Raw genomic sequence first — 27,738 nt, forward strand, 5'->3', positions numbered from 1 at the left:
CACGGAAACATTATTTCATATACGAAATATCATCGAGTTATATATATATATATATATATATATATATATATATGTATATATATGTATATATACACACACACATATATATATATATATTTATATAAGAACAAGAGTATATTCAAGATGGCGAAAGATACCAGGTCTTGAATATACTCTTGTTTTCTTTTTGAAAAGGGAGGTACATTTCTCCCGAAATTAATCAAAGTTCCATACCACCAACGGACTTTACATACACCAGACATACCAACAACTTGGTTACAAATTAATTATGTAACGAAGTGAGGAATGATAGATGAATAAACAGTTAGATATTTCTCTACTCCAACATACCCGTCTATTTGTTTGTTTGCTTTTCTTTTTTTTCCGCTTGTGATTCCGGTCCTTTCCGCATTGCTCTTGTCTTTTAAAAATTTCCAAATATATATATATATATATATATATATATATATATATATATATATATATATATAATTATATATGTATGTATATTTATATATGACATACATACATATTATATATATATATATAATATCTATAATATTTTTAAATAAATATTAACAATTATTTAATACCTACAAACACTAGTGTTCTATGTTTACTACGTAGGAAGTGATACTTACTGCTAGTCGCGAGATTCGAACCCAATTACAAAGTAACTCTTGATATCGTTGGCTTGCATTCTACCTTAATGCGGTCGAGAATTAACATGGGAATAGAGAGAAATTAATATCTAAAAATGCTAAGTCGGTGGACATAACTTGTAAACAGCCAGAGAGTATTCAGCCAACATCAGTCGAAATGTTTTATTTGCACTAAATTTAGTATTTTTATTCTTAATTCCTTGAATAGGAATCAATTTTAATTTCTAAAGATGCATTATAAGTACAATATTTTAAAATAAATATTAACGATTATTTTATAATTGTGTTTCAGGCTTATGCATCCATCACTGTAGAATGTGATAATTACTACCAGTCGGAAGATTCAAACGCAGACATAATATTATCATTGACTTCGTAGGCTACCGGCAATTAACATATGAATTGAAGCAAATTAAGTATATCTAAATGTCAGGTTAACATGTTAAATAGTCAGAGCGTATTACACGACCAAATGTGTAGTTCCTAATTGTCATTTATTTGCAGAATGAGTCCGGTTGTGGAATGGCCAATAATGCAGTAGACCCGATGTACTTTTAAAAGTTGTGGCTGATATAAAACAGAAAACCAGTGACGTTAGTTTATACGTTTTTGTTTCCTCCCTTCTTCGTCTCTCGCGTAAATAATTGTTGCCTTGGGATAAGGTAAACTCTTGTCCACTAGGCTCTGCCACAGACACCATCACATACGGCTACCACTGAGCATACTTCATTGTCTCCAGGAAGCCTTAATAAGTTTTCTTGACTCCAAACCGATCGATTCTGTCAGTATCTTTTGACTGTTTTCAACTGACTACAACATAGTCGAATTTGAATCTAATATAAACACAATCTAGTCCCGGCGTCCCCTTAAACAATCATCGCGCTATTTTCCTATCATCATCCTAGCAGACTAAATAAACTTTGTGATCGACTGTCTTTCGGGCCTTTTAACTGGGACTCTTTAGTAAAAAACAAAACAAATTAAAAAACAAAGAAAGAAAACTAGAAGTTTAACTTTAATATCGAAGCCCTGTTAGATAGAGCGCATTAGACATGTTTATAAAGGCCAGTCTTGGTGAGAGAAACCAGCACATGCGTTATAATTATATAGGTTCAGTGGTAATCGGTACTCGTGTTGCGAGCGACGATATTTTCACTTCGGTGTCCAACATGTTTAAACTCGTTTCTGCACATACTGCTCGATGCGTGCAATTTGCTGAATTGGTGAAAACAAATAAAAACATTTTAAGCTAATCAATCTCTGTATATAAGTTACAGTCTTTTATTATCGGCTTAGACTTCTTTGATATCTCAACGTATTTGTTTCTTGTTCTGTAGGAATTATTTTATGTCAAGATGGGAGTTTTAACTAACATGCTCGATGCCCTCTGTTGAAGGCAAAAAAAAATTAGACAATCACAACATAACAAACCCTACCTGTAAAATTCAAAACAAACTTTATTGGTACACGGGATATTATTGCAAAATAATGCGCTCATCTTGCGTCTAACGAATTGAGCAAGTAGTTGCTTCAATGAAGCGATATTTTTAAGTCCATTTGCAATCCACATGCTGTCGTAGTCTGTTGCAGGGAAAGCTGAATTTAATTGTGTTCCACTGGACCTCATGACCCTAGAAAATTGGTAACAACGCCAACAGGCTGAATGCCGGAGATGAAAAGTTCACAATGATAAGAAAGGTCCGTAATGCGGTTGTAGACATTGTCTTATAAATAAGCCTAATTCGTAGGTTTTTACAAGTGTTCTATACTTCATCCACGGCTGAGATCGGAAGTATAGAAGACACTAATGTTAACGCCCAAGTCTCTTTCTTAGAAGACATGATAAAAATGAGTCGTTTCTACTTCGCTAATCTGGAACGAACTGAAGAAAACTGAAAAGGAAATAAAAATTGATCAATTAAATCGATCGATACAATAGCAGTTAGAGCTCGTACTATGACTAAATAATTTCTTACAGTAAAGAATTTTAAAAAATTAACAAACATTTTATATTTCCCCATGTCTGTAAACTTTTGTGTTATCTATATATCTATAAAAGTGAGTATGCATGTGTGAGGGAACTCATCAACTGATATGCTCAAGGAATATTTGAACTACAGACATGAAATTTGGTATATAGTGTATTCAGACACGTGGAAAACTTTTTATTCGGTTTTCATCTACATGGTCAAAATTAAAAAAAAAAATAGTACTTCGGACTCATCGGATTTTTATCTGTTTGTCTTAAGATTTGAAAACATACTTTAAATATCGTGACAAGTGGTATAATGATTATCGTACTTACTCGCTGTTTTTGAGCTTTGGTTTTGATCTTAGCTGGAGTATTTTTTTAAATTACAAGAAGTTTAGAAAAAAGCATAATACTCGCATGTACATGTCTCAGTTTCTTTCCGTTTTTTACTTCATATGTTGAAAGGAATTTAACCAGTAGTTTAATACCAAACAACACCGGTTCATCTTCTATTACTTATATAAATTATATCTAACTAGCCTTGTTGTCCGGCTTTGCCCAAATGTTTGTAGGTGTGTGTTGCGCAAAAAATTGTAGTTCTCTCGAACGTCATCCACGTCTCCAACGTGATCGCCATTTCGCACACGGCTCGGCATTTGCATATGGGCGCTCGCAGTCTGTTACACAATCAATCAACATCTTTTGACTCATCAGTTTTTGAAATGTTAATTAATCAGGTGTATTCGAACTGCTATTCTTAACTGGAATATTATTCTCATAACTTTTGTGGCCGATGTAACCACCAACCTTCCGTAGTTTCATCTTAACAAACACTAGAACATTTATGCTGAACTCGGGAATCTATCCAAAATATCGATCTAAATACTTCATTCAATCAAGCTGAGTTGTTCTCGTCTCGTCAGCAGTATAAAGAGAAACTTCTAAAGAATCGAGTCGGTGCAAAAGATTTTGCTGATTTTTATAAGGAACTTTTAAAACAATTGTAATTTATTTAATCATATTGTTATTACTTAACAGTATAACAATGATTAATGTATAACATATTTTGAGATTGTTAAAGGATTGTTTATATTTTTCTGCAATATTCTCACCTATATTGACTCGAAATCGACTTTACTTATTCGATAGAAAGGGAGTCATATCTGATAATACTCACCCCTCACACAGCCTTACTGACCAAAAATTTCCTAGGAAAATTTGTCTGTGAAATCTTGACTCAGTAAGCATATTCTTCAGATCTATTTTCCTGGATGTGTCACTTATTCCGACGATCACAAAACCATTAAGATGGCGTTACGTTAACAGTTCGAGAAGAGATTTAAATGTTAGATTCATATTTCACATTAAAACCTAAAGAATTCTACAAGCAAGGAATTCAAATACTTGTTGTACGGATAGAATAAACTTATAGAGAGCAAAGACCGTTATTGTTATGAATAGAGATTTAAATATATATATATATATATATATATATATATATATATATATAAACTTTTTTAATTTTTAACATTAAATTGTAATCAATAAAGACATTTATGCCGATCTGATTAGGTCTATGTCTGTTTTAGTTAGAACCCTGTGTATTGTGAATTTATCTTCCCCATATAATTGATTTTGTTTTAATTCTTTGCAACACGTGTCTATAATTCCGAAACAATAAGAATTTTATTATCCAGTTTTCAAGAGCTCCAATGAAACGGAAGTAATATCCAATATTATATTTACAACATCATGTCTGTCTGTTATTTAACGAATATTTTAATTGCTATATTCTCTTTTTTAGGATCTTATTTCTACATTGACGGTTCTAGACCACGGAGAGCAGGAGACATAGCTATCTTGAGGCATACTTTTCTGTCTATGAAGAGTCAAAGACTATGTATGAGTTTCTGGTATTCCATGCACGGTGGTAAGTTGTGAACTGAATTCTCTTTAAAAAATTTCGTTTATCTAAACCTTTTATCTAGGAAAGCCTTTATCTGGAATTATATCAGATAATTAAGAAACTTTCAACTCGCAGAAATTGGTGATGCACAGAGATGTCCAGTTCAACAGGTAAATATTGGCTTTACAAGATATTTGACATAGTTAAAAACGGACTTCCTAATCTAGTAAGCGATGCTCTATTTCATTTCTCTGCCACTTCTTTCCAACAGAATAGACGTCGCGAGCTTGTACCTACTCTATCGCTATTTTCGTGGCAAGTGTTCAATTGAGATCTAATTTATAGGCACCTCTCATCAATCCTTTACAAAAAAACAAAAACAAAAAAAACATCTAACTAAAATCACTATCAATAAAGTCCCCCACTCTATAGTTGCCTAAACAAAAACATGGATACCATGAACAAAGTTTCTTCCCTAGAACTTCACGTCTGTGCAACTGTTTCGCTGGTCTGCTTTCCAGCTGAATACAATATCATTATTTTCAAGTCCAACGTAAACAAGTTTTTCTTCAGCCGTCCTTGTAAATGATCTAATTTTACCAAATTACTTCTAGAAACGAGTATTACGCAACTGTTCCAAATGACTACAATACACATATTAACCCTTATCCTCGAGTGGTCTCAATGCCTTTATATGTAGTGACCTCTTTGTAAAAAAATCATATCATTTATTAGTAGCACTATGAAACTATAGTTATTGCAAAAAAGCTGAACGGAGGCGCCCGTGTTCTATTCCTGCAGGAAAACATCAAGTTAATTACGCATATTTATTGCCGATAATTGTTATAATATCTGAGTAGTGTTTACTCTGGCTAGCCACTTGTACTATTTTTTGTCAACTAATACCACCCTGAAAAAGTATCAGGTTTGTTGGATGGGTCATATACGCCTACGATACAAGACTCCAAAATAGTTCCTCTACGGCGAGGTCCTGGGTATGACCTTAAACTATATCTGTTGGTGAGACCCAGCTTGCGGGCTTTGGGGAGTGTGGAGTCACCCTTTAATTGCCATTGCTCTCAGGTCCACTCTGACCCCAAGTGGCAGTACCTGTTAGCGTCCCAACTATGGGTTAAATAAAAACCGACTTGAAAAAAATATTGTATTAAAAAAAGTTCATTCACAATAAGAGGCTTCGGCATTAAATAACCTGAAAAGGGTTGATATGCCGTAAAAAATAACGACCAACCAATCAACCTTTACGGCGAGTTGACCAAAGGAGGAAAAAAACCGTAAGAGGACAGTGGAAACAGTCTACGGGCAGTTGAACGTTTTGCTCAAACAGTTCGATTTGTATTCGGGCTCAAGAGAAACCTTGCTTCTGACATACTGCAAGCTATAAAAGGGCCAGTTTTGCTAATTCTGCTAGCATTAGAGAACGTAAGATAATATTTGCTATTCTGAAAGACAAAGAAGTTAGCAGCTCTGCTACAGAATCATCTCACATGTATCCTACATGCGGGCGATAGTTCAGAGTTCGGATCCAAGTAATAACCATGTCTGGATCTACAAAACAATTGCATGGTGCTTCTCATCTTCGCAAGCGATGGACAAACATCACTTAGATATAAGAGCAATCTCTAACAAAAATTGGTCCTGGATATGACCTTAAACTATATCCGATGGTAAGACCCCAGCTTGCGGGCTTTGGAGAGTGTGGAGCCACCCCTTAATTGCCATTGCTCCCATATCCACTCTGACCTGGAGTCGTAGTATCTGTTAGGGTCCCAACTATGGGTCAAACAGCAACTGAATTGAAAAAAAAGAACAAATATATTCTATTAAAAACATTTTCTTCAAAATCACTGGATTCGACATAAAATAACCTGAAAAGGGTTGATATGCCGTAAAACAAAAACAACCAACCAACATCTAACAAAGAAACTGGCGCATTTAGTCTGATGATTTACTGTGGGAATGGAACATTGATGCGTCTGTGTAGCTTAGATGTCATAGATATTATTTTCATACTACTATAGTGAGGCTTTAATCACGTATTGAGCACTGTTGGGTAAATAATGAAAATGTATGTACAATATATTATACGACCTTCTTATACTAAATGTGTATATAAATCAAATAATATTTTATTATGTATTCATTGGTATTTTTATCGTTATTACTTCATTAAAAATTAATGCATGCAAAACCAAGCTAATATAATACAATATAAAGCTAGTACGTATTAATATTGCATGAAAGAATGTTGAATACAAGTTTAGAGCAATACTAGCAGGGAGACCCTACGTTGCCCGGGAATTAATATGGATCAACAAATGTTTCATCCTTGGATATTTTATCGTCATCGATTACTTACTGCACAATACATTGTAGTGTACATTGCACTGCAGAGAGCCTACTGTTAATTTTATAAAATTATTTTGTATAGTGATTTGAATGAAAGTTTGAAATGCAAATATCAAGTATCATAGTTCAATTATGCTTCAAGCAGAAACATTTATTTCGAACGCGCTTCTGCCATATCAAAGGACCTAATGTTGATTTGATATGTTTGGCTTTTCTGCTTGTGCGGTGATAATAATTTGAATTTAAGTTCAAATTGCAGGCGTCAAGTATCATGTTTTAATTTTGCTCTAAACAAAAACATTGATTTCGAACGCATCCCTGTCGTATTAAAGAACCTACTGCTATTTTTATAGGCCTGACTTACTGCTTATGCAGTGATAATGGTTTGAATTTAAGTTTGAAATGAAAAAATAAATATCATAGTGCAATTGTGCCTTAAACAGAAACGTTTCTTTCGAAAACGTCCTTGTCATATCCAAGAACGTACTATTGATTTTATATGTTGAGTCTTTCGGTTTGTGTGGTAATAAAACTCCTTAAAGCCGTTTGTGATTTTATGCCGTGTAAGGTGTCAACTGTGGTCAAGATCGCCTGTTCCATCTTTCATTGGATTATTTCGATTATCGATTATCAATACTTATCGAAGACATTTCGATACAAAACTTATCTTAGAACTCTGCCAGCTACATAGCGTATCTTCGTGTAAAATTTCATAAAACAAGGCTTAGCAATTTGCAAGACCATAGAAAACGAACTGACACACAAAGACACGCAGACAGACAAGGTTCCTTTTATATACTAGAGATTTTAATTTTACAGACTAGTGTCCTCATCTTGAGTTTTATTCACAAGAAACCTAGTAATGTTGAAATTTATGGTGAAGCAAAATTTGCCAAATCATTAACCAAGACAATGTATTTAGGTATTGATTTTAAAATCCTTCTAAAAATGATTTCAATTTTGACAAAGTTATGGTAGCCTTGGTGGGAAGAGAAATTATTTCATATATGTTGTACAATACATGTCGAGGATATGTTAAATTGTTTCATACATGCATTTAAATTACCCGCCCGAGAGTAGGTGAAATTATTTTAAATATGTGTTGTATATTACCCGTCCTCGCGAAAGTAAAAATATTTCATATACATTCTGTAAGGGAAGGTACCATTACTTCATACATGTGTAATACTTGTCCTAGGGTAGGTAAAAAAATTCTTTTACTCGCAATAGCAAATGATACGTAGACATTAAAAATTTATCTATCTCAAGAACAATAAATATGTTCAAAATAAACTTCAATTTTACTCATTGTTTATACGGTCCCGAGCCACGCCGGGTTTTTCTGCTACTTATATATATATATATATATATATATATATATATATATATATATATATATATATATATATATATATATTATTTGGATGTCGGACAATTCCAAATAATTTCGGCTTACTATTTTATACTTTCAAGTACTTTTCTAAGTATTCATTGCTTATTTATTTGGAATCGGTGTGCTTTTTTACTTACGAGTCACTACTTATCAAGACCCAAGGGCTACTCGAGGATAAGGGTTAAAGAGTGGACAGTAATCAATGTGGCAATATCATAGTCATCGTTAGTAGTGTAAATTTTGTAAATTGGATTACATAACGGGAACGTCTCATTAAGCACTTTTTTATGTTGGACTCGAAGACGACCATATTGTAGTGAGCTGGAAAGCAGGCAAAGGGAAGAGAGTATTATAGTCGTGTTTCTCGTGAAAGGTTTGCGAGGGAGGACCATAGATTGGAGCTCAGATTATCACTTGCCATGAAAATAGCGATAAATCAGAGACAGGCTCGTAATGTCTCTTCTGTGAGAAAGAGTTTACATGGAAGAGAAAAAAGGCATCCCCTACGAGGTTACGGAGTTTATTTTGAATTCTGCCAATGCAGGATAAGATTTTTCTAGCAGCTCCTGTCCAGATTTGGCAACAATACTCCATCCTTGGACTTACCTGGCTCTGATATGGATAGAGAATTGCATCAGCAGTAAGATATCTACTAGATCGATAGAGGACCCGACCATTTTTCCAGCAACTTGGCAACGGATTTGATGTATGTGTTCCATTTCAGATGTGGAATAAAAGTCAATCCCAGAAGCTTGTCAAAACATGAAGCTTTCCCAAAACGAGAGCCATTCACTTCAGCTGATGGGGATCAGGGCTCTGATGATGAAAATGATGATTATCATTTAGAAGTAAATTATTTGTTTATTATGGAACTAGTTGTATATACCCGGCGTTGCCATGGCGAAACATATTGTTGGGCAGAAGGTTAGCCAAACACTATTTAAGTTACACTAAATATCCTAACTTCTTACGATGCCCCTAAAATTAGATGCCATGCTGAATTAATGAAAGCATAATCATGTCGCTAATAATAACTGAAAATAAATTATATTAAATATAGACTAAAATTTAAAAAAAAATTAAATCTACTTTAAATAATAGTTCTTAACAGAACAATGAAAACAATTACAACAAGAAATTAAGAACAGATAATTATAAAAATAGATTTTCATTAATCTAATATGCTAATGAAGTTACTTCTTGAATTTATATTTCCTTTGAATACTATATAGAAATCATTCTGAAATAAAACTATATAAAAGTCTGTTTTCAGAATAAAAATTAATTTGTGTAACGGGGTATCTTTCGTACATATTGATCAAACTGTGAACAAACACACAGACACGAGTACGGCTTTATTATAATAAATACTAATTCAATAATATCCCAATATGGAAATATGATTTACAGACAAACAATACCTGTATAAAGGAAAACATTTGAAATAGATTTTTACTATATATTTAAAATTTTACATATCAAATCCTAAATTAAATTTAATTTTAGGGCGTCAAGTTTAATGCCATATTTAACACGCAATCATTTTCTCGCATATGTAATTCTAACTTGATTACCATTCTGTTTATCATTTCAGGCACTCTGGAAATAAGCATATTAGACAAAACGGTTCTCTGGCGACATTACGGTGATATGAAAGAAAATGTGCCTTATCAATGGAAGTTGGCACAGCTTACTCTGCCAGCTGTTCGTATTTTTGGCGCCGTAAGTATCCATTCGCCGGTTATAAGCATCTTGCTAAATATTTTGTAAGATTACTTGTCTGCAAAAGACTTGAACGTTTTCTCTGTGGAAATGCGGAAAAAATCTACTGGAAAACCAATTATTCACAAATAACTCACAAATGATCAATAAGTGCAGGTTTGCCATAATTTCCTCTTGAAACGAACTTTTATGTATGATTCAAGCAACAGATTTAATTTAAATACTTGAAACAACATTGGCTATAATCTTATCTTTTTTTTTTTTTTTTTACACAGTGATCACCACTTATCAAGGCCCGGAAGCCACTCAGGGATAAGGGTTATTGCAAGTACATTACGTTAGTGTGGAGATTTGATAAGTGTTTACTTAAGGGGGCGGTTCATTAGGAATTTGTTAACATTAGACTTGAAGACATCCAAGTTGTAGTCCGGAGGGAACCAGGCAGACGGAACAGAGTTCCACAGGCGTGCAGTTCTAAGAAAGAAGCTTTGTTCATGGAATCCGCGTTTTGATTTAGGCACAGATATAGAGTGGGGGAAATTTTTCACAGTGGATTCAGCTAGACGGGTGTTTTTCGTGAAAGATTGGCGAGGGGGGGACCAGGGATTGGAGTTCAGACGAGCACCTGCCATGAAAATAACGATAAAACAAGGATAGGCTCGCAACGTCTCTTCTGTGGGAGAGGGGTTGTAGGGTAGAGAAAAGGGCATCCCCCACTAAACCACAAAGTCTATTTTGTACTCTGTCAAGACATGATAGGCTGTTTTTGGCAGCTCCTGCCCAGATATGGCAACAGTATTCTATCCTTGGCCGTACTTGGCTTTTATATAGATAGAGAATTGCATCAGTAGTGAGATATCTTCTGGAGCGGTAGAAGGATCCCACCATCTTTCCAGCGACCGAGTATATGTTTTAAATATGTATAAAGAAAGAAAAAAAAACTTATAAAGTAAAATGACTTTACTGCATCCCAGGCACCGTTGAGTATGGACAGCTAGTATTTTTATATATAAAGAAAAGTCAGCTGTATTCTCGACATTAGATCTACATAGTATTGCATCTGACGAATCGATATTTGATTCTAACTAGCCACTGATTCAGGAATTTTTCAGTATGCATTTGTTACATAAAATCGAAATAGCAATCAATTTATATTCCATTATATATTATATTCAATTAGTAAGGGGCTACTATTTGGGATAGTGTTAACAATGCACAATGCACTGTAGGGAGTTAAGCAGCGAGATATCTGTTCACATTACATTTAAACCTGCAGGTTAGTGAAATCAGGGAAGCCAAAAACAGGGAGGGAATTCCAAAGTCTAGCATTCTAAAAGAAGGAACTATTAGAGTAGAAAGCTTTTCAGCATCTAGGGACTTCAACAGCGAGGGGTGGGATTTTGTTGCTTGTTGGATTAGTCGGAAATATGCATGCCGAGGAGGCACAACTGCTATGAGTTCGTCAGAGCACATTCCATTAAAGTACTTGCCAAACAGGCACAAGGATGTGACATTACAGCAATGGGACAGAAGATGGAACTTGGCTGATAATGTGGGACCCATTAGATTTGAGACTCTGTTTTGGGTGCTATCTAAGAGTGAATCCTTTTCATTAATGATAACACAAAGCCCTAGTAGTGTAAATAATCTAAGAGACGGACAGACTCTTAAATAATTCCAGAAAATCAACACATAGATGTATACAAACACGTCTGGCGCTTCTGAATTTCCTTCTATTTGCGTGTTAGTTGACGGTGGCCTGGAAGAAAACACAAGCTTGTTACGTCAAGGGTGCTTTTTTCAATTAGGTGCGAATCCTCTGACCTGCAGTAATAATTTGTTCTTACACTGATGATTGCATGTGCATTAAATATAAGTGTCTTTAGGTCTATAATTTTTATAGTTTATTTAACAAAATTATATATATATGTGTGTGTGTGTGTGTGTGAGAGAGAGAGAGAGAGAGAGAGAGAACGTGATGTAAAGAAATCAAATAAAGTGATCGATCGCGAATGTAAAAGCAAAATACAAATATATATTTATAAACTGTACATACATATTCCAAAGAGGAACCAGTGGTTTCATTTTATAGGAAAAACCTTATGTGGTTGACTAAAATCCGATACAAACCATCAGCGTCATGTGGAAAGCGGAAAAACAAACGGAAAAAAAATCAAGCGGAAAAATGAACGCCGGTTAACGGGCGGTGTCTTTACACTAATACCCCTGTTATAAATTAGTGCTTTGTAAGTGACGCTAAAATATTCTGTTTACGCAAAGAAGGGAAGGTGGCCAGGTAGGGTGATAGCGTGGTAGTGGAGAGGTTGTTCAGAGAGAGCAGTAAAACAATGTTCTGACTGCTGGTGTTGAACATTATCTCACTAGCTATCCTTATTCGCCCATTTGCCTCGACACTCTCGTGGTAATTTTTATGTGCGAGCGACTAAATAACGGGCTCATGAACAAAAGATGATTTGTGACTGGAGGTAAAGGCAATCTAATAAAACAACAATTTAGAAATTTAGAAAGTATAAATTCTGCAACATTTTATAACGTACATTTTTATAAAGTAAATGAAAGTACGTGTTACGTTAAAATTGAATTCCTACATTTGTGACTGTCTTTTTATGTCAAACGGTTAATTAGAATACATTCTTGTGTTCCCCCACCTAATTATGAGAGTCTCTAATGTCTAAATATCCCTTCTGATCTTTCATTGAAAGAGGGGGGGGATTGTTCTAATGGATTTCTATTTCTATTTATTTTAGTAGATTACGCGCAGTTTAAGTTTACAATAAAAGTAATATAGACAAAAAACGTATTAATAAAAAAATACAGGAATTTGTATTACTTAAATTATTCGGACTACTGTTCACACCTTGAGTGTTATTTTTCACAACTTTTCCACCTGTAACTTTGGACTTTATTCCCGTGTATTTTGTCGACTTCGGGAATCGTGTTATCGAACTCAGAATCTGTACTAAATTTTAAACCGAACACCTTATTTCACTAATGAAAGTAGCATGATCTTGTTCCATCAACCATAGCAGAGCAGAAGTCTTATGTACATCGCAATTACATTCATGGCACGGCCTGTACTGAGGATTGAACCTTCCATCTTCTGAAGAGTGTTACTAAGAACTGAGATTTAATTAGTGCATTATCTATTACGCTACGAATCCTTAATACAAATGTTTATCCTCATGAATATCCTTTTCCCGACAGAGTACAAAATCAACTTCGAAATCTAATAATCGAGAACCTGTCCGCGTCTTACTTCCGTTTTCTCACAGAAGAGGTGTGATTATATATCTCTACTCTATCATTACTTTCATGGCAGGTGCTCAAGTGAGTTCCGATCTAGGACCAGCCTCGTAAAACATTCGCAACAAACACTCGTCTACCTACAATAAATGGTAACAAATTCCGTCACTATCTATCTGTGCCTCAAACTGCACTAAAATTCCACGAGAAAGGTTTCTTTCCGAGGTCTACCCGTTTGTGAAACACAATACCACATAGCTGCTTCTCAATTGGCTATAAGGTGTGCGCCCCAAGTATAATATAAACACGTTCTTGTTAATCCGTTCTCTAAAATAATAAAACCCTACCAAAGCTTCATCATTACCGTTCATCAGTGGTCAGCTTACACTCATTCCACCTTATCCTCGAATATACTTTAGGCCTCGATAAGTGGTGATCTTCTAGTAAAACAATTTTTAAAAAATCAGAGACGATAAATATATTGTTATTCAAAATGTTGATCTATTCAATAAGCCAAACATAATAAACTAAAAGTTTGTCTTAACATTACTTAATTAATTTATATAATATTCTGCTTGTTTGTTTATTAGTCCGTATGTTACTCTTTTTCAAAGGACAAACCCATTTTCTGTGGGCTAAACTCATTCTAAAATGCCACATTCGCGAAGTTTGGCTTTAAAACGCACATCTGCCACCCCTGGACAAGAATACCAGAATTATTCCTTTGGCTGCAGCCTCGTTTTTGAATATGATTATAATCATATATGATCATTGTTGTAATGCTATAATCAAAGAACAACGTATATCAGTAATTCACCGAAGAGAGTAGTCATTGAAACGTTACGTAAAAGAGGAACATTAAAAAAAAAACATCAGGGAAAAACATTGTCTGCCAAAAAAATACTGGACTGACTGAGTAAAATAAATATTGCCTCTTACAATGTGATTTTATTATTTGTATTGAACTATGTAGCACAATATTACTTTCTGAATAGTTACTTAGCGATTTATAAAAGTTAGAATGGGTGTGCATATGCGGACACTTCTTAACGATTTTTATCTATAGACATAAAATTTTCTATATTTTTAGACATGTGGGGGAAAAAAAAGGTTGCAAATAGTCAGAATCGAAAAATTGGCACGTGATGGTCATCGGATTTTCATCTGTTTTTCAACTGTTTCACGAATACGCATGTGTGAATCGTTCACGTGACAGATTTCTTATGTTAAGAATAAGTAGATTTGGAAACACTTTAAAGAACGTGTCAAGCTGGCCTAATAGATATCGTACTTGACTCACGGTCTTTGCTTTTGGGTTTCGATCTCAAGAAGTGAACTATTTAGAAAAAAAAGATAATACACGCATGCACATGTCTCAGTTTCTGTATGAATTAAAATATAATTTTTATACGTATTTTACGACCATGCAACGCTGGGAAGTTTGCTAATTTAAATACAATGGACGCAATTGTCATAGAAAGGTTAATAAACTCATTTGCTGGGTGTTATTGGTTTTTGAATTCAAAACGCTATTTTTTTTGCGCTATCCTGTAAAATAGAAGCTTTATCAAAACATATTTGTTTATTAAATATATTTCTTATTCTGGGAGGTGGAAAATATACGACGCAAAAATTAACACTAAACAAGAGGTAAGACTAAATTATTTTCTTTGCTTTTATGCTTTAATTTCAGATCATAATTACCGGCACAATTGGATCTGGTGCTGACAGTTACATTGCATTCGATGATGTTTTATTCAAGCCAACAACGTGTAAACGTAAGTTTAAAATGTGTCTTCATTCTTTTTTTGAGATGAATGTTTTATCATTTGTCTTGTTTAGATTATTCGCACTTTTATTCTCATCTTGAGTGTTTTTCTCACAACGTGTCGGCCGACATCTCCGTGTCTGTGTTTATCTTAGTGACCCTTCCAGGGCCACAACAGTAATATATAAAAGAAATAAAATAAGAGTAAAAGTATATATTGGATGTGGGTGTGCGTGCCCGTGAAGGGTACGGGTGCGTGAGTGCGTGTGTGTACAGGGTTCGCGAGCGTGAGTGCGTGAGTGCGTGAGTGCGTGTGCCTCCTCGAGGTAAGGTAAGTGGTTGTGCGCTGTGTGCATGTACGTGTGTATGGGATACAATCTGTGATTTCTTCTTTCCACATGTGTGTGTGTGTGTGTGTGTGTGTGTGTCCGAGTGCATACAAATTTACTTGTCTCTCTACGAGGGCCTGAACATAAATATACATATATATATATATATATATATATATATATATATATATATATATATATACATGAAGGTTTCCTTCAGTCTTGACAGTGTAGCACTATCGCTCCCCAGGAGGGTTACTTGGTTGATGAACGTCTTGAGTATGCAACCAGCTCCACGGGGAATGAATGATATCCAACGATATCTAAACGATAGGCACATGCTGAAAACACAACGAAAACGGGTCGATCCGTCGTCGGCTATAACTGTTTGGTACGGGTCGCATTATATGAGGTCATTGCAGGCATCTTCCCATCGTCGCTTGTTGCGCGTTCATTGCAGCTTTCTGTCGTCGGCATTAATGGTATGCTGAAATCGAACACTTGTATGAAAACAGCGACAAAATACATTTTTATAAAAATATAATTTATTAAACAGTTAACAAGTTAGGAAACATATTTAGTCGACCCATCGCGTACAGCGAGCAAACCTCAACTATCTTTACAATAATCAAATTATATTTAATTTCTCTCTTTCTTCATTGAAAGAGAGAGAAAGGAAGTCAATGAGAGAAATAGAGAAAGAAAGAGTGAGAGAAGTATGCGTTTCACACAATGTTTTAGTTTTCAACTTCAGATATCCGCGTGTAAATCTGACCTTTAAAAGTTTCATAACACCTGTTACTCAAACCCAACCGACGTGATCTAACGTTCCCATACCCAAAAAAACACCTGCATGAAACGTTTATAACTGCATCACAAAGTCAGGCACAAGGTTAGAAGCTAGATATAGGGGTTATTAATGTAGAAGCCCCCAGCTCCCTTAAAAGGGGCTACGTCATTGTGCCACAACAGACTATGGATACCCATTGTACGGGGGCCTGCGCGTAAAATTTTTGTGGCGAGTTGCGCAATCTCCAATCACACCTCTCCTGAGTCGACATTGTTGAATACCAGTGGCAAGTGAAGGTTCAGGACGACTGGAAACAATGCTGAGATAAGCGGTAAGCACATACAGCGCCTAGAATCCATAAATAGTAACTCATCTGGTACTAGCTAGGGTCAACGTTGCTTAACTTCGGTGATCTGACGGGAATCGGTGTGACAACGTGATTATGCCATACATACATACATATGATGAGCATAATAGAAATAGTATTCCGACAAAATAGAGAAATAAAAATGAGCAAACCGAGTTATGTGTTCATCAACGTTTTGTCTTTATTTCGAGACTTCCTCCAGTACAAATATTTGAAAGAATTTCACGTGCAAAGTGTGACGAAACGGAAAAAGACGTTGGAAATTCAAAAAAGGAAGAGAGCGTGCGTTATTAAAGAGAGGGAGATTTGTAATAACGTCATATAATCGTTAATATGTTTTTAAAAGATATGGACACAGTTAATATTCTTTCTGGAAAAATATGTCCGTTAAAATTCAAATATAGGTGTGTAACAGAAATTAAGTGAGTGTGTTTTTGTTATGTAATTTATTGATTGAGATTATATGTATGTTTATGTTGGGGTCCTCGTTGTGAGGCAAGTAAATTGGTACGCACACAGACACACACATGTGGAAAGAAGAAATCACAGATTCTGAACTATGCACGCATACACGCACACAGTGCACAACCACTCACCTTACCACGATGAGGCACACCGACGCACGCAAACCCTTTATACACACACACGCGAACCCTGCACGGGCACCACAGCCAAATCCAGTAATCTTATTTTATGGATATACCCTTACATTTATTTTATTTCTTTTTTTTATATATTACTGTTTACCTTTGCGTACTGACACACACACACACACATCAAAAAGAAAAATCATAAAAATATTTACGAAATCGACGTAACATCTCCCACCCACCAAATGGCCTTAATACTGGCCGAATGAACTTTTAAACAATCTCACTGAAGACATCAATCTCATATTCATATATCCTTCTAAAGCACAATTGTGCTATCCGAACTGATATGATCCCCAAAAAGGAATCCCATAAACGTTTCATCAAAATATAAACTTCTTACTAAAAATCTTTTAACTAAAAATATTTTAAGAGAGCTAAATAACGTACGAAATGCGTTATTAAAATATTTTAATATATAAAAGCATGACAAGTCTTAAAAATCGACATTATTGCTGGCTACACTCTTTTAAATATACATTTTTCTCTCGTTGACATCACACAACCATTATATATATATATATATATATATATATATATATATATATATATATATAATAAGAATTACAGTTAAGTGTGCCAAGAATGATCCAAGATGGCAAAACTAAAGTAAATTAAAAATATTAATATTAAAGAATTAATATTTATAAAGTAATCTGAACCAGATGTAAAAGCTCGATAAAAACAAATAGGAGATAGAGCTTATAATTAGAATAAGTAGTTAGTAAAACATGTTAAAACACTTTGAAAAAGAGTTAAAACATATTTAATTCGCACAAGTAAAATCCAAGGGAATCGCGTAATTGTAAGATTCACGGATTTCAGGGAATCGCATAATTGGAAAATGCACAGATTTCTGCCTTTTGGATTACTTTGTATAATCTTCCAATTACGCGATTCCCTTGGATTTTACTTGTTTGAATGGAAATTTAACTAACTTTCTTGGATTGTGCATCTTTGGATTTTACCGTCATTGTAAATTTTACCCTTTAGCTGCCTATCCATACACGTGAAATCACTTTTTTATTCACCCTATTCCCTCTGCTTCACTTTTTGTTACCAAGTAAGATCTATGATTTACTTGTAGTTTCATTTAATACTTTTGCAAGCAAATCCGATCCTACATTTTGCTAAATCCTACCCTCTGATGAGAAGGAAAGTATTTCTTCGAAACTCCGCGGACTAAGGACTGATTACCCACTTATTTTGTGTTTCCTTTTTAAAATTAAATATGTTTTTAACTTTTTTCAAAGTGTTTTTAACATGTTTTATTAACTATATATATATATATATATATATATATATATATATATATATATATATTCAGAAGTGATAGAGAAATAAATAAAGAAAGCCAAAATGATAATAATACTAACTAAATCACGTATCGATTATTGTTTTTTTTACACGGTGGTCACCACTTATCAAGGCCCGGAAGCCACTCAGGATAAGGTTATTGCAAGTACAGTACGTTAGTGTGGAGATCTGATGAAGTGTTTACTTAAGGGGGCGGTTCATTAGGAATTTCTTAACGTTGGACTTGAAGACATCCAAGTTGTAGTCAGGTGGAAAGCAGACAGACGGAACAGAGTTCCACATGCGTGCAGTTCTTAGATGTTACCTAAATATTGTCATTTGGCAGTCAGTATAGACAATTACATAAGAACAAAAATGCAAAGCATAACTTAAGCACCTTTTGTAGACAAAGAGGTAAGAAGCAGAAAACCATGCTATCCAAATCCAAACACTAATATATATTTCACAGAACCTTTATGCAATTCAGGAACTTGAAAAAAAAATTATATGTATATATCTATATATATGTATATAATAATAATTAGCGATACGACATATCTAAAACAAATTAGGTTTAACGTTACCAACATAAATACTGATATATTGCAAATGAAAACGTGGCCCAACGGGTAAAGGGGTAATTAAAAATCAGTATTAAATAGGAATTGAAGTTTTATACATGTAATAATAAGATAGAAATTACATAAGACTTCAACTATGGCTGTTGGAACGACAGTGAATAAACTTTTCGATGTCACAGTCCCAAATGACTTTGGCCTTAATAGAGTTGAACAGAAAAAGATAACAAAATATTAGGAGCTAAAAATGATCTAAAAACGACTTGGTCTCTTAAAGAAATAAATATGATACAAGTTGTGATAGGAGCTTAATAAAAAAAGAATCTTCCGAAATACGTAGAAGCAATCTCTGTAAGACCAAGCTGTAACGAAATACAAATAACAGTCATAAAGGGAACAGCATCTATTCTTAAAAGAACTTTCGGATATAAATTTAAATCAAGTGTTAGCTCAAGGAGGGTGCTTTTTTATATCTTCAAACTAATTGAAGTAAAATAAAAAAAAAAGAGAAATAAACAAAACTTTTTCCCCAAAACCAGAAAAGAAAAAAGGAGCACATCTAAATCAAATTAACCAGTCTGGAAAACTACACCCCCAAAAAGCATAAATATCTAAGAAAAGAAATATCCCTGATATCATCTTGTCTGTTGACGAAAAATCCCGGACAAAATCTTAAAAAGAAGGTGACAACTTTAAAATCCAGATACTCTTAGTTCGATATTTTGTATAAATTTGATAGTTTGACAATATCTTCGAGTTGAAGAAAATTCGCTTGAAAGAGGTTGTTGGTTAACTAAAATATGTACATTGAGAAAAAAGAAACTTTCTTTTTTATTATAGTAGGTATTATCAGATAAGCTGATCTTAACATATTGGCTTCCTCAGCTAAAATGCACCAAACATTGGTCTTATTGTAATTTTGTTCTTTTTCCTTTGCAAAGTTCAATCTCGTTCTGTAAAGCCAAAAAAAAAAAAAAAAAAACACACACACACACACAAACACACACACACACACACAAAGAAAAACAAAAAAAAAACACACACACAATGGTAACAATTTTTCTCTCCCAAACAACAAAACTAAATGAATAAATATATGAACATATAAAGAACGTGAAGCAAAAATAACCAGATTCGATAATCAATAATCCGAAAATAAGTGTACAGCAAAATAACTAAAAACCATGAATTAATTAGCTTGGGATAGACAAAATTTGAAGCATTTTTTAAAAATAAAATGGCAATATTATGCATTAAATTACCACAAAAGAATCCATATGCTGTAAAAAACATCCAAACCAAACACCACGAATAAATAATTGAAGATATAAAAAATAAAGCATAAAATCTATAGCCTAAATAGCCGAATGCCACCTGAAATAGTTCAAAAGTGTTGATATGACGTATGACAAAACAACGAAAACAAACACCATAAAGAAATAGTTTGAAGAACTTCTGCTGTATATCCGGGGGTTTCATATTAACAGACAGGGTGGGGACATTCATATTGATGAGGGGAAGATACATTTTATACTGTTCTGGAGTGTTTCTTCTATACACATAAAGAGAGGAGAGGGTGATCAGTTCTTTTAACACAGGGGGAGGGGAGAATCATTACATGATAGAGAGGGGGACGCATTACTTATGATGGGGTTATACAAAGTTCATATAAGATGATTACACATTACCTTTTGCTGTTGAATGACACAACACAGTTTTACAAAAACATGATGATAACTTTTTTATTATAAGATTGACCGGTCGAATGATGATGACGTCAAGGAATTCAAAGTCGTCCTACATGATTAAACCGTTCTCCCTTCGCTTCTAAAGGAACTCTGCTCTGATGATTATATCAGCTCTGTCCGACCGACTCGGCTGGTTGTTCGATACGGACTCGACTGCATATGATCTCTGACTCTAGTTCCAATATTGAGAATTCATTTTTGCTATGATGTCAGACGTGTGGTTTCAAAACGTGATCCACTCACGTGGCTTAAACATACATTTCCAAAACACAATTCTGCAACAAAGAATTCTCACTAGCCTATTTTCCAACCTAACTTATTTTTCAATATGTTTTTAAATTGTATTGTTCACTATTTTTAGCTGGCTTTTTTAATTCACTTTCCATAAAAGAATGCACAATTAAATTCTTTTTACAATACAAAAATATCTAAACTATTTAATATGAAATTTAACAATGCGAAATCCTAACATTCCATTTTCTGAATCTATTTCTGAAACTTGCTTAAAAAGTTCGAATCTCGGTCTATTCTAATTTCATTTTCCACTTATCTAATGTTCTTCTTACTAAGGGGACAGCCATTTTCTTGTGACATTTCAAGCAGAAAGTCTCTACATGAAAAAACCGAATTTTGGCATTCAATAACCAGAAAGGATTGATATGCCGTAAAAAAAAAAAATAAACAAACCAAATTGAAAGATTTATTTCACAAATAAGTAGCAGGTCTCCTGGCGTTACCCGATCGTAAAATACGCTTAAAGATCATATGTTCATTTATCCAGGCTTCGACTTGATTATTATAGAACTAATCTTCTATTAAACATTAGTGATTTCAACATTGAAAAATAATTTACTAGGGCGCCATCTGCTAGAATTAAAACCAAAACATTTAGTACGGTAATCTTACTTGTTACCGTTGGAACTGTCATCAAATTGATAAGGAAACGATAAAATGTAACCGAATTTCACGTATAAATGTATATTTGTGCATGCGTAGAATAACACTTTTAGTCTACTTGCTCCAACCAAGCTTCAGTATATATATATATATATATATATATATATATATATATATATATATATATATATATATATAGCGTTTAATGATGCGGTGAAAACACCCAATAAAGTGCTCGATCGTGGATGTGAGAGCTGAAGATACAATATTTATTATGACACTATATATACATATTTCAAGGTCGTACCATTGGTTTCGTTACGCCGAATCAACCATAAGAGGTTGGAAAAAACAGCGTAAGTTTTTCATTGTCGCTGACGCACTTACACTGTTTTTTTCCAACCTCTTATGGTTGATTCGGCGTAACGAAACCAATGCTACGACCTTGAAATATGTATATATAGTGCCATAATAAATATTGTATATATATATATATATATATATATATATATATATATATATATATATATATATATATATATACACTACGTAAATCAGTACATTTAATCGATTGCGCGTTATGTTTTGTATCTTGTTCATTGCAATTGTTATCTGACTTATTTTTTTACAGGTATACCAGCTGATTCGGATCCCGCTCATGCGAAACCACCAACGACCATCACACCGATTATTGTTACTCCTCCTTTTGGTAAGATACATTCTTTTCCCTAGTGTATTTAACATTTTGATTAACCAACGTTTGACAGTCTTTTTGTACTTGCAAACCATTAAAATAAATCACGTCTAAAAGAACTGGCGCACACAAACAAATTCATGAGAGTCATTTCAAAAGTAAAGACTCCCTTGTCAAAACTCCAATAGTTAAAGAGCTACGAATACGAGAGTGGTATCATTAAAACGAGCAACCGTTTTTGATCTCGAATTTAATCTTTTACATAGTCACCACCATTCTCAATGCACTTTTGCCAGAGATTCAGTGACACATCTCTGCTTCGGACGCACGTCAATGACAGAAAGTGCTTTCTAAGCGTCTCACATTTTCAATATACGCAACCGAGAGATGAAACGTTCAGGTCATGAATATGTTCAGTCATCTCCGATTGGCAATTCTCTTTGATCCATTTGAGGTGAATAAAAATAGGCGGCATTATTTTGGGACGCTCCTCATATTTCTATATCTACTATTATATAAAGTCATTTTGTGCGGGTGACTTCCTTATAGCTTCCGAAACGGTTGAGCCTATGTTTCGTAAAGTTCACACTAATGTAATTTATATTGCTGCCAATATTCTCAGGTATGTTTTATACAGAAAATCATATGATAAATATCGAAAATAGAAAAAAATCCGATATTAAAATAGTTTTTCTTTGCTTGTGGATAAAAAAAAAAATAATTTTTACAGTGGAATATTTTACAGTACACCAACCAAGATTACACCGGTGTAACGTAAAATAGTTCTCTGTAAAATTTCTTTTATATCTATAATAGAAGAGAGACTATTTTAAAATCATCAAGCCCAAATAACAGCTGGCGTGATATTGCAAACCAACACAGACGAAATTTGATAAACGACATTATAATTATTATTATTTTATTTATTTATTTTATTTATTTATTTATTTTTTTTTTCGCAAATTAGTCTATCGGGCAAATTATTCCTCATAATATATAATATTCAATAGAGGATTGATTCCATAACAATACACACGCAATCTACATAAATTAAAATATCATGTTTAAGTGTATTGTACGACCGGGCAACGGCATACCATATTTTAGCAATTTTCATTTTTATCATAGTTCACCTGTTTAATACAATAGTATATATTTCTTAAGTATTGGTTTAGTGGTATATTGATATTTCACAAAACAGTATTAAATACATTTCCTGTGATTCTTGTATTTTTAATAAATTTATTCATATTATGTAAATCAGCTTATTCCATTTTTTGTATTGGTTTCACCGATATCATTCTAGTTAGAATTCTAGTCCTAAGAGAGAATACGTGAAGATAGCTAATATCCCAAGTGTTCCTGTGGTATTCGAACTCGGCACATCCAAGTTGCCACTTTGTATCGTTGCATAATTTACTAGTGTCACCTCCCTATATTCTTAATAAAAATAATAGGTTAGATATTATGATGTCTATATTACAATAGGACAATAACGAAGAATATATTGTACGTGTATACGGAATGTAATAAATTTTTTTTAATGTATTGGTTTATCCTACTTGCTTTTGTTAAACCCTTTACGAACCTTTTGTCGAATCTTTTGATTCAGAAAACGCTGACCCACACGAAGTCTATTTTGTACTCTGTCAAGGCAACATAGGCTGTTTTTAGCAGCTCCTTCCCAGACATAGCAACGGTATTCCATCCTTGAACGTACTTGTCTTTTATATAGATATAGAATTGCATCAGTAGTGAGATATCTTCTCGAGCGGTAGAAGGATCCCACCATCTTTCCAGCGACCTTGGAAACAGACTTGATGTACGTGTTCCATTTCAGATCAGGAGTAAAGGTCAAACTCAGAAGCTATAAAGCTTCTATATGTGTGTGTGGCTTCCTTATATCTTCCGAAACTGTTGAGCCTGTAAAGTTCACACTAATGCAATTTATATTTCTGCCAATATTCTCAGGTATGTTTTATACAGAAAATCATATGGTAAAAATAGAAATTATATATATATATATATTGAATGCACTCATGCCTATTTGTGTGTATATTTGCTTTATTCTCCTTATTTACTTGCGTCCAATCGAGGGCAAAATTCGGTAAAAGATCTAGTTTGTTTACGAAAATATGGCTACTCTTAAAAAAATAGCTCTGTATTGGTTTAAAAATAACATTTATTCAGTCTAAAATGATTTTTCCTTCACTGACTGATGATAGAAAAGATGAATTCTAGTATCGGAACATTATTCCCTTGCTTAACAGTAAAACGTACAGTAAAACAAATTTGGAACATTGCCATCAAAAGTCTAAGACAGTATAATTACGATCCTTACTTCAAACTAACAAAATTGGCGCTTGACAATAATCAACACACTCCGCACGATACCATATTTTCTTAAGTTGGGAATCTTACTTACAAATATCTCCAAATTAATTGAAAATTTTCATTTAGCCAAATTGACAACTACTGAGTCTCTCGCTCTTCTGTGTTAATATTAAGATGCATGTATGTTCAATCTGTGTCACACTTGGTGTTAACAAAGGTAAGTCGGAGGATAAGGTGGGTGAAGGCGGGTATGAGAAGAAGTGGAATTGGAAACAATTGACCGCTGACCTAATTGTAATAAAGCGAAGGAAAGTACTCGTAAAAAAGAAATGCAATGGAGGTGCCGTGAAGAACTAAATAAAGAGGAAGTGAAAGAAGTTTGGTATCGGTTGAGTGTTTTTTTTTTTTTTTTTTTCAAAGATTTTAGCTATTAAATGTTCTGCCCTGTAATTATTCGCTTTTCGTTAGTTAATTATTTTTAAGAAAAATTCAATCACAATAAATATAAAATTTCAAATTTTTCTGGAATTTCTCGCATGTCACAACTTGTTAACAGAAACGCGCAACATACTAGCCAACAGCTTAATATGAAAAACATAATTAACACTGATTATAATAATATGCATAAAAAATTGTGTTTTCTAAATATATTATATATTAGGATATGTACACAGCCTCGCCCAGTATTAAACGTGACGTTAAATTCCTTTAAAACATGCAGTAAAAAAAAAAAAAAACGAAAAGAAACCAAGACATATGCATGCGAATATTATGTTTTTTTTTCTAAATAGTTCACTTCTCGTACGTAAAAAAAATACTCGAGCTGAGATCGAAATCAAAACCTTAAGACATAGAATCAAATACGGTAATCATTAGACCAGTTTGCGTCGAATCTTTAAAAAGTGGTTTCAAACCTCGTGAAACAGTTGAAAAACAGGTAATTAAGGTCTAAAAGATTTTAGCAAAGACTGGGAAGAGACTAATGGGGCGATAATTGAGAGGGTCTGTTCTTTCACTAAAATTCTTGTACACTGGTACCACAGAGGCAATCTTCCAGCTATTAGGGAAGCAAGATTCAACAAGGCATTTATTGAGATTGGAAAGTATGGGGGCTCGCTCGGCTGAACATTTCTTAATTAGTAATGCAGGGGTGAGATCAGGCTCGCACGCCTTTGAGGTGTCTAAGTTTTTTATGATATTGCGGACATTAGATATATAGATAAAGTAAAGTGAAATTTCCCAGGTGACATTGACGGGTATAGCTTACTATCCAAAACCTGCATACACATATGAGATAATAAATAACACGTGATTTAAGAAACTGTTTGTTTTAGTTCACCTTTTTGTTTTATATGTAGTTCTCTTCGATATTTTCTTTAAAGGAAATATTCGTATGAAAGACAAAGAAAATTAAACCTAAGCCTCAAATGTAGCAGCACTGCAATAGAGATCTCATAAAAAAACTAGATTAAGAATAGTTGAGTAAAGAACCATGTTTTGAGTTGGAGAGGTAGTAGATGGAGGATTCAAACTTGACGCTGCTTATGATAATATGCATCACAAGTTACGGCAAGAAACCCATCTTAATTTCCGAGTGTAAATGAGACAAATGGTATTAACTTTCTATATTACTTTAACAGAAAACATAATAATAACCGATTTCTCTTTCGAAAAAAAAAAATAGGTTCTCCTTATTGCTTTATATTCTTTAACCCAAACAGAAAGCAATGCAAAAATACCGCAATGTTTATTTTAAAGAAACTTTTGACCACAATCAAAGTGTATACTACACTTTATCGTTTCTGCCGTCGCTCAATAGAAAACAAAACTAGCTGGATTGACGCACTTTCTACTTTTGTGCTAATCCAGAATAACTCATTATTGGAAGCTGATTTCCCCACATGATGTGATTTTTACTTCATGACTTCTGGGGATGCAAGTAAATAGATAAAGTTAATGCATAATTATTCAATACTATATATCTTACATTGTTAAAAACGAGTAAAAATTAAAGCTCTTTAATCTTGAATGAGTGCGTTATGCCAAAATTCTAAAGTAAATGTGGTATTGCGGTGATTAATTCCTATTAATCCATAACTGTGCATCGAACAGATGCCAAAATACTTAACTTGCAAAACTTTTTCATAACCAAGATTCATGCAACATTTCAGGTAGATGTGCCCAGTAGTTTTCTAGCAAAAATGGAACGGACAGACAAACAGAGATACGGAGAAATTAAGAGAAATACATAACAGTCATTTTAGCCAAATAAAACCAGGCCAAATTGAGAGCCCTTGACGTAGACTGAGTGCTTTATCACAAATTTGTAGAGTATTTCTGGTATTGTGATTACTAATCCTCAGTCCAAATAAATCTCTGTTTTTCAAACGGGTACCATAATTCTTAGTTCGCTCCACCGTATCATAACAAAGATTCTTACAAAATTTCAGCCAAATTCGCCCAATAGTCTCCGAGAAAACCTAGAAAATGAACAGACAGATTAAGAGGTATATGATATAAATATAATATAGATATAATATAGATATAATATAGATTCAATTTTCATATTTGTTTTGTACGGAAAAGAGTATTGACAATATTTTAATGGATAAAAAATGCCATTTTTATAACAAAAACAGTACTTTAACCACTGTCCTACAAATGACTAAAAAAACTAAATTCGACGAGATTGTGTGTAGAAACAAATTGTGCCAGTTAAAAATAAAATAAATCTTACTAATCATTTCTGTTTGATTTTTTCTTTTTTTCTTTTTCAGTCACGAACTCTTCTTACGACTGCACATTCGAAAAAGACATCTGTTCTTGGACTCAATCCACATCAGACAATTTCAATTGGAGACGTTGGCATGGGTCTACGAGATCGACTTGGACAGGGCCAGATAACGACCATACTATTCAAACCGGTATGACTATCTGCGACATCAGTGTAAAAGATTACGGGGTTTTGTGTTGTGTGAGTTCTGGGCATAAAGAAGTATAA

The 27,738-nt window shown here is 33.8% G+C and overlaps 1 protein-coding gene across 1 annotated transcript in view; it reads left to right on the plus strand.

The window, feature by feature from the left end:
* The window catches only part of LOC145292800 (MAM and LDL-receptor class A domain-containing protein 2-like), a 119,763-nt gene extending 92,025 nt beyond the window's left edge, over positions 1 to 27,738 (plus strand). The window contains exons 24-28 of the mRNA XM_080138839.1: positions 4,439 to 4,564; positions 9,895 to 10,022; positions 14,980 to 15,064; positions 22,341 to 22,418; positions 27,515 to 27,738. Coding sequence (XP_079994965.1) covers positions 4,439 to 4,564; positions 9,895 to 10,022; positions 14,980 to 15,064; positions 22,341 to 22,418; positions 27,515 to 27,738 — 641 coding nt within the window. The remainder of the gene's footprint in view (positions 1 to 4,438; positions 4,565 to 9,894; positions 10,023 to 14,979; positions 15,065 to 22,340; positions 22,419 to 27,514) is intronic.

Source organism: Euprymna scolopes, chromosome 14 (genome assembly GCF_053919585.1).
Source record: "Euprymna scolopes isolate OS-2025 chromosome 14, ASM5391958v1, whole genome shotgun sequence".
Classification (NCBI taxonomy): Eukaryota; Metazoa; Mollusca; class Cephalopoda; order Sepiida; family Sepiolidae; genus Euprymna; species Euprymna scolopes.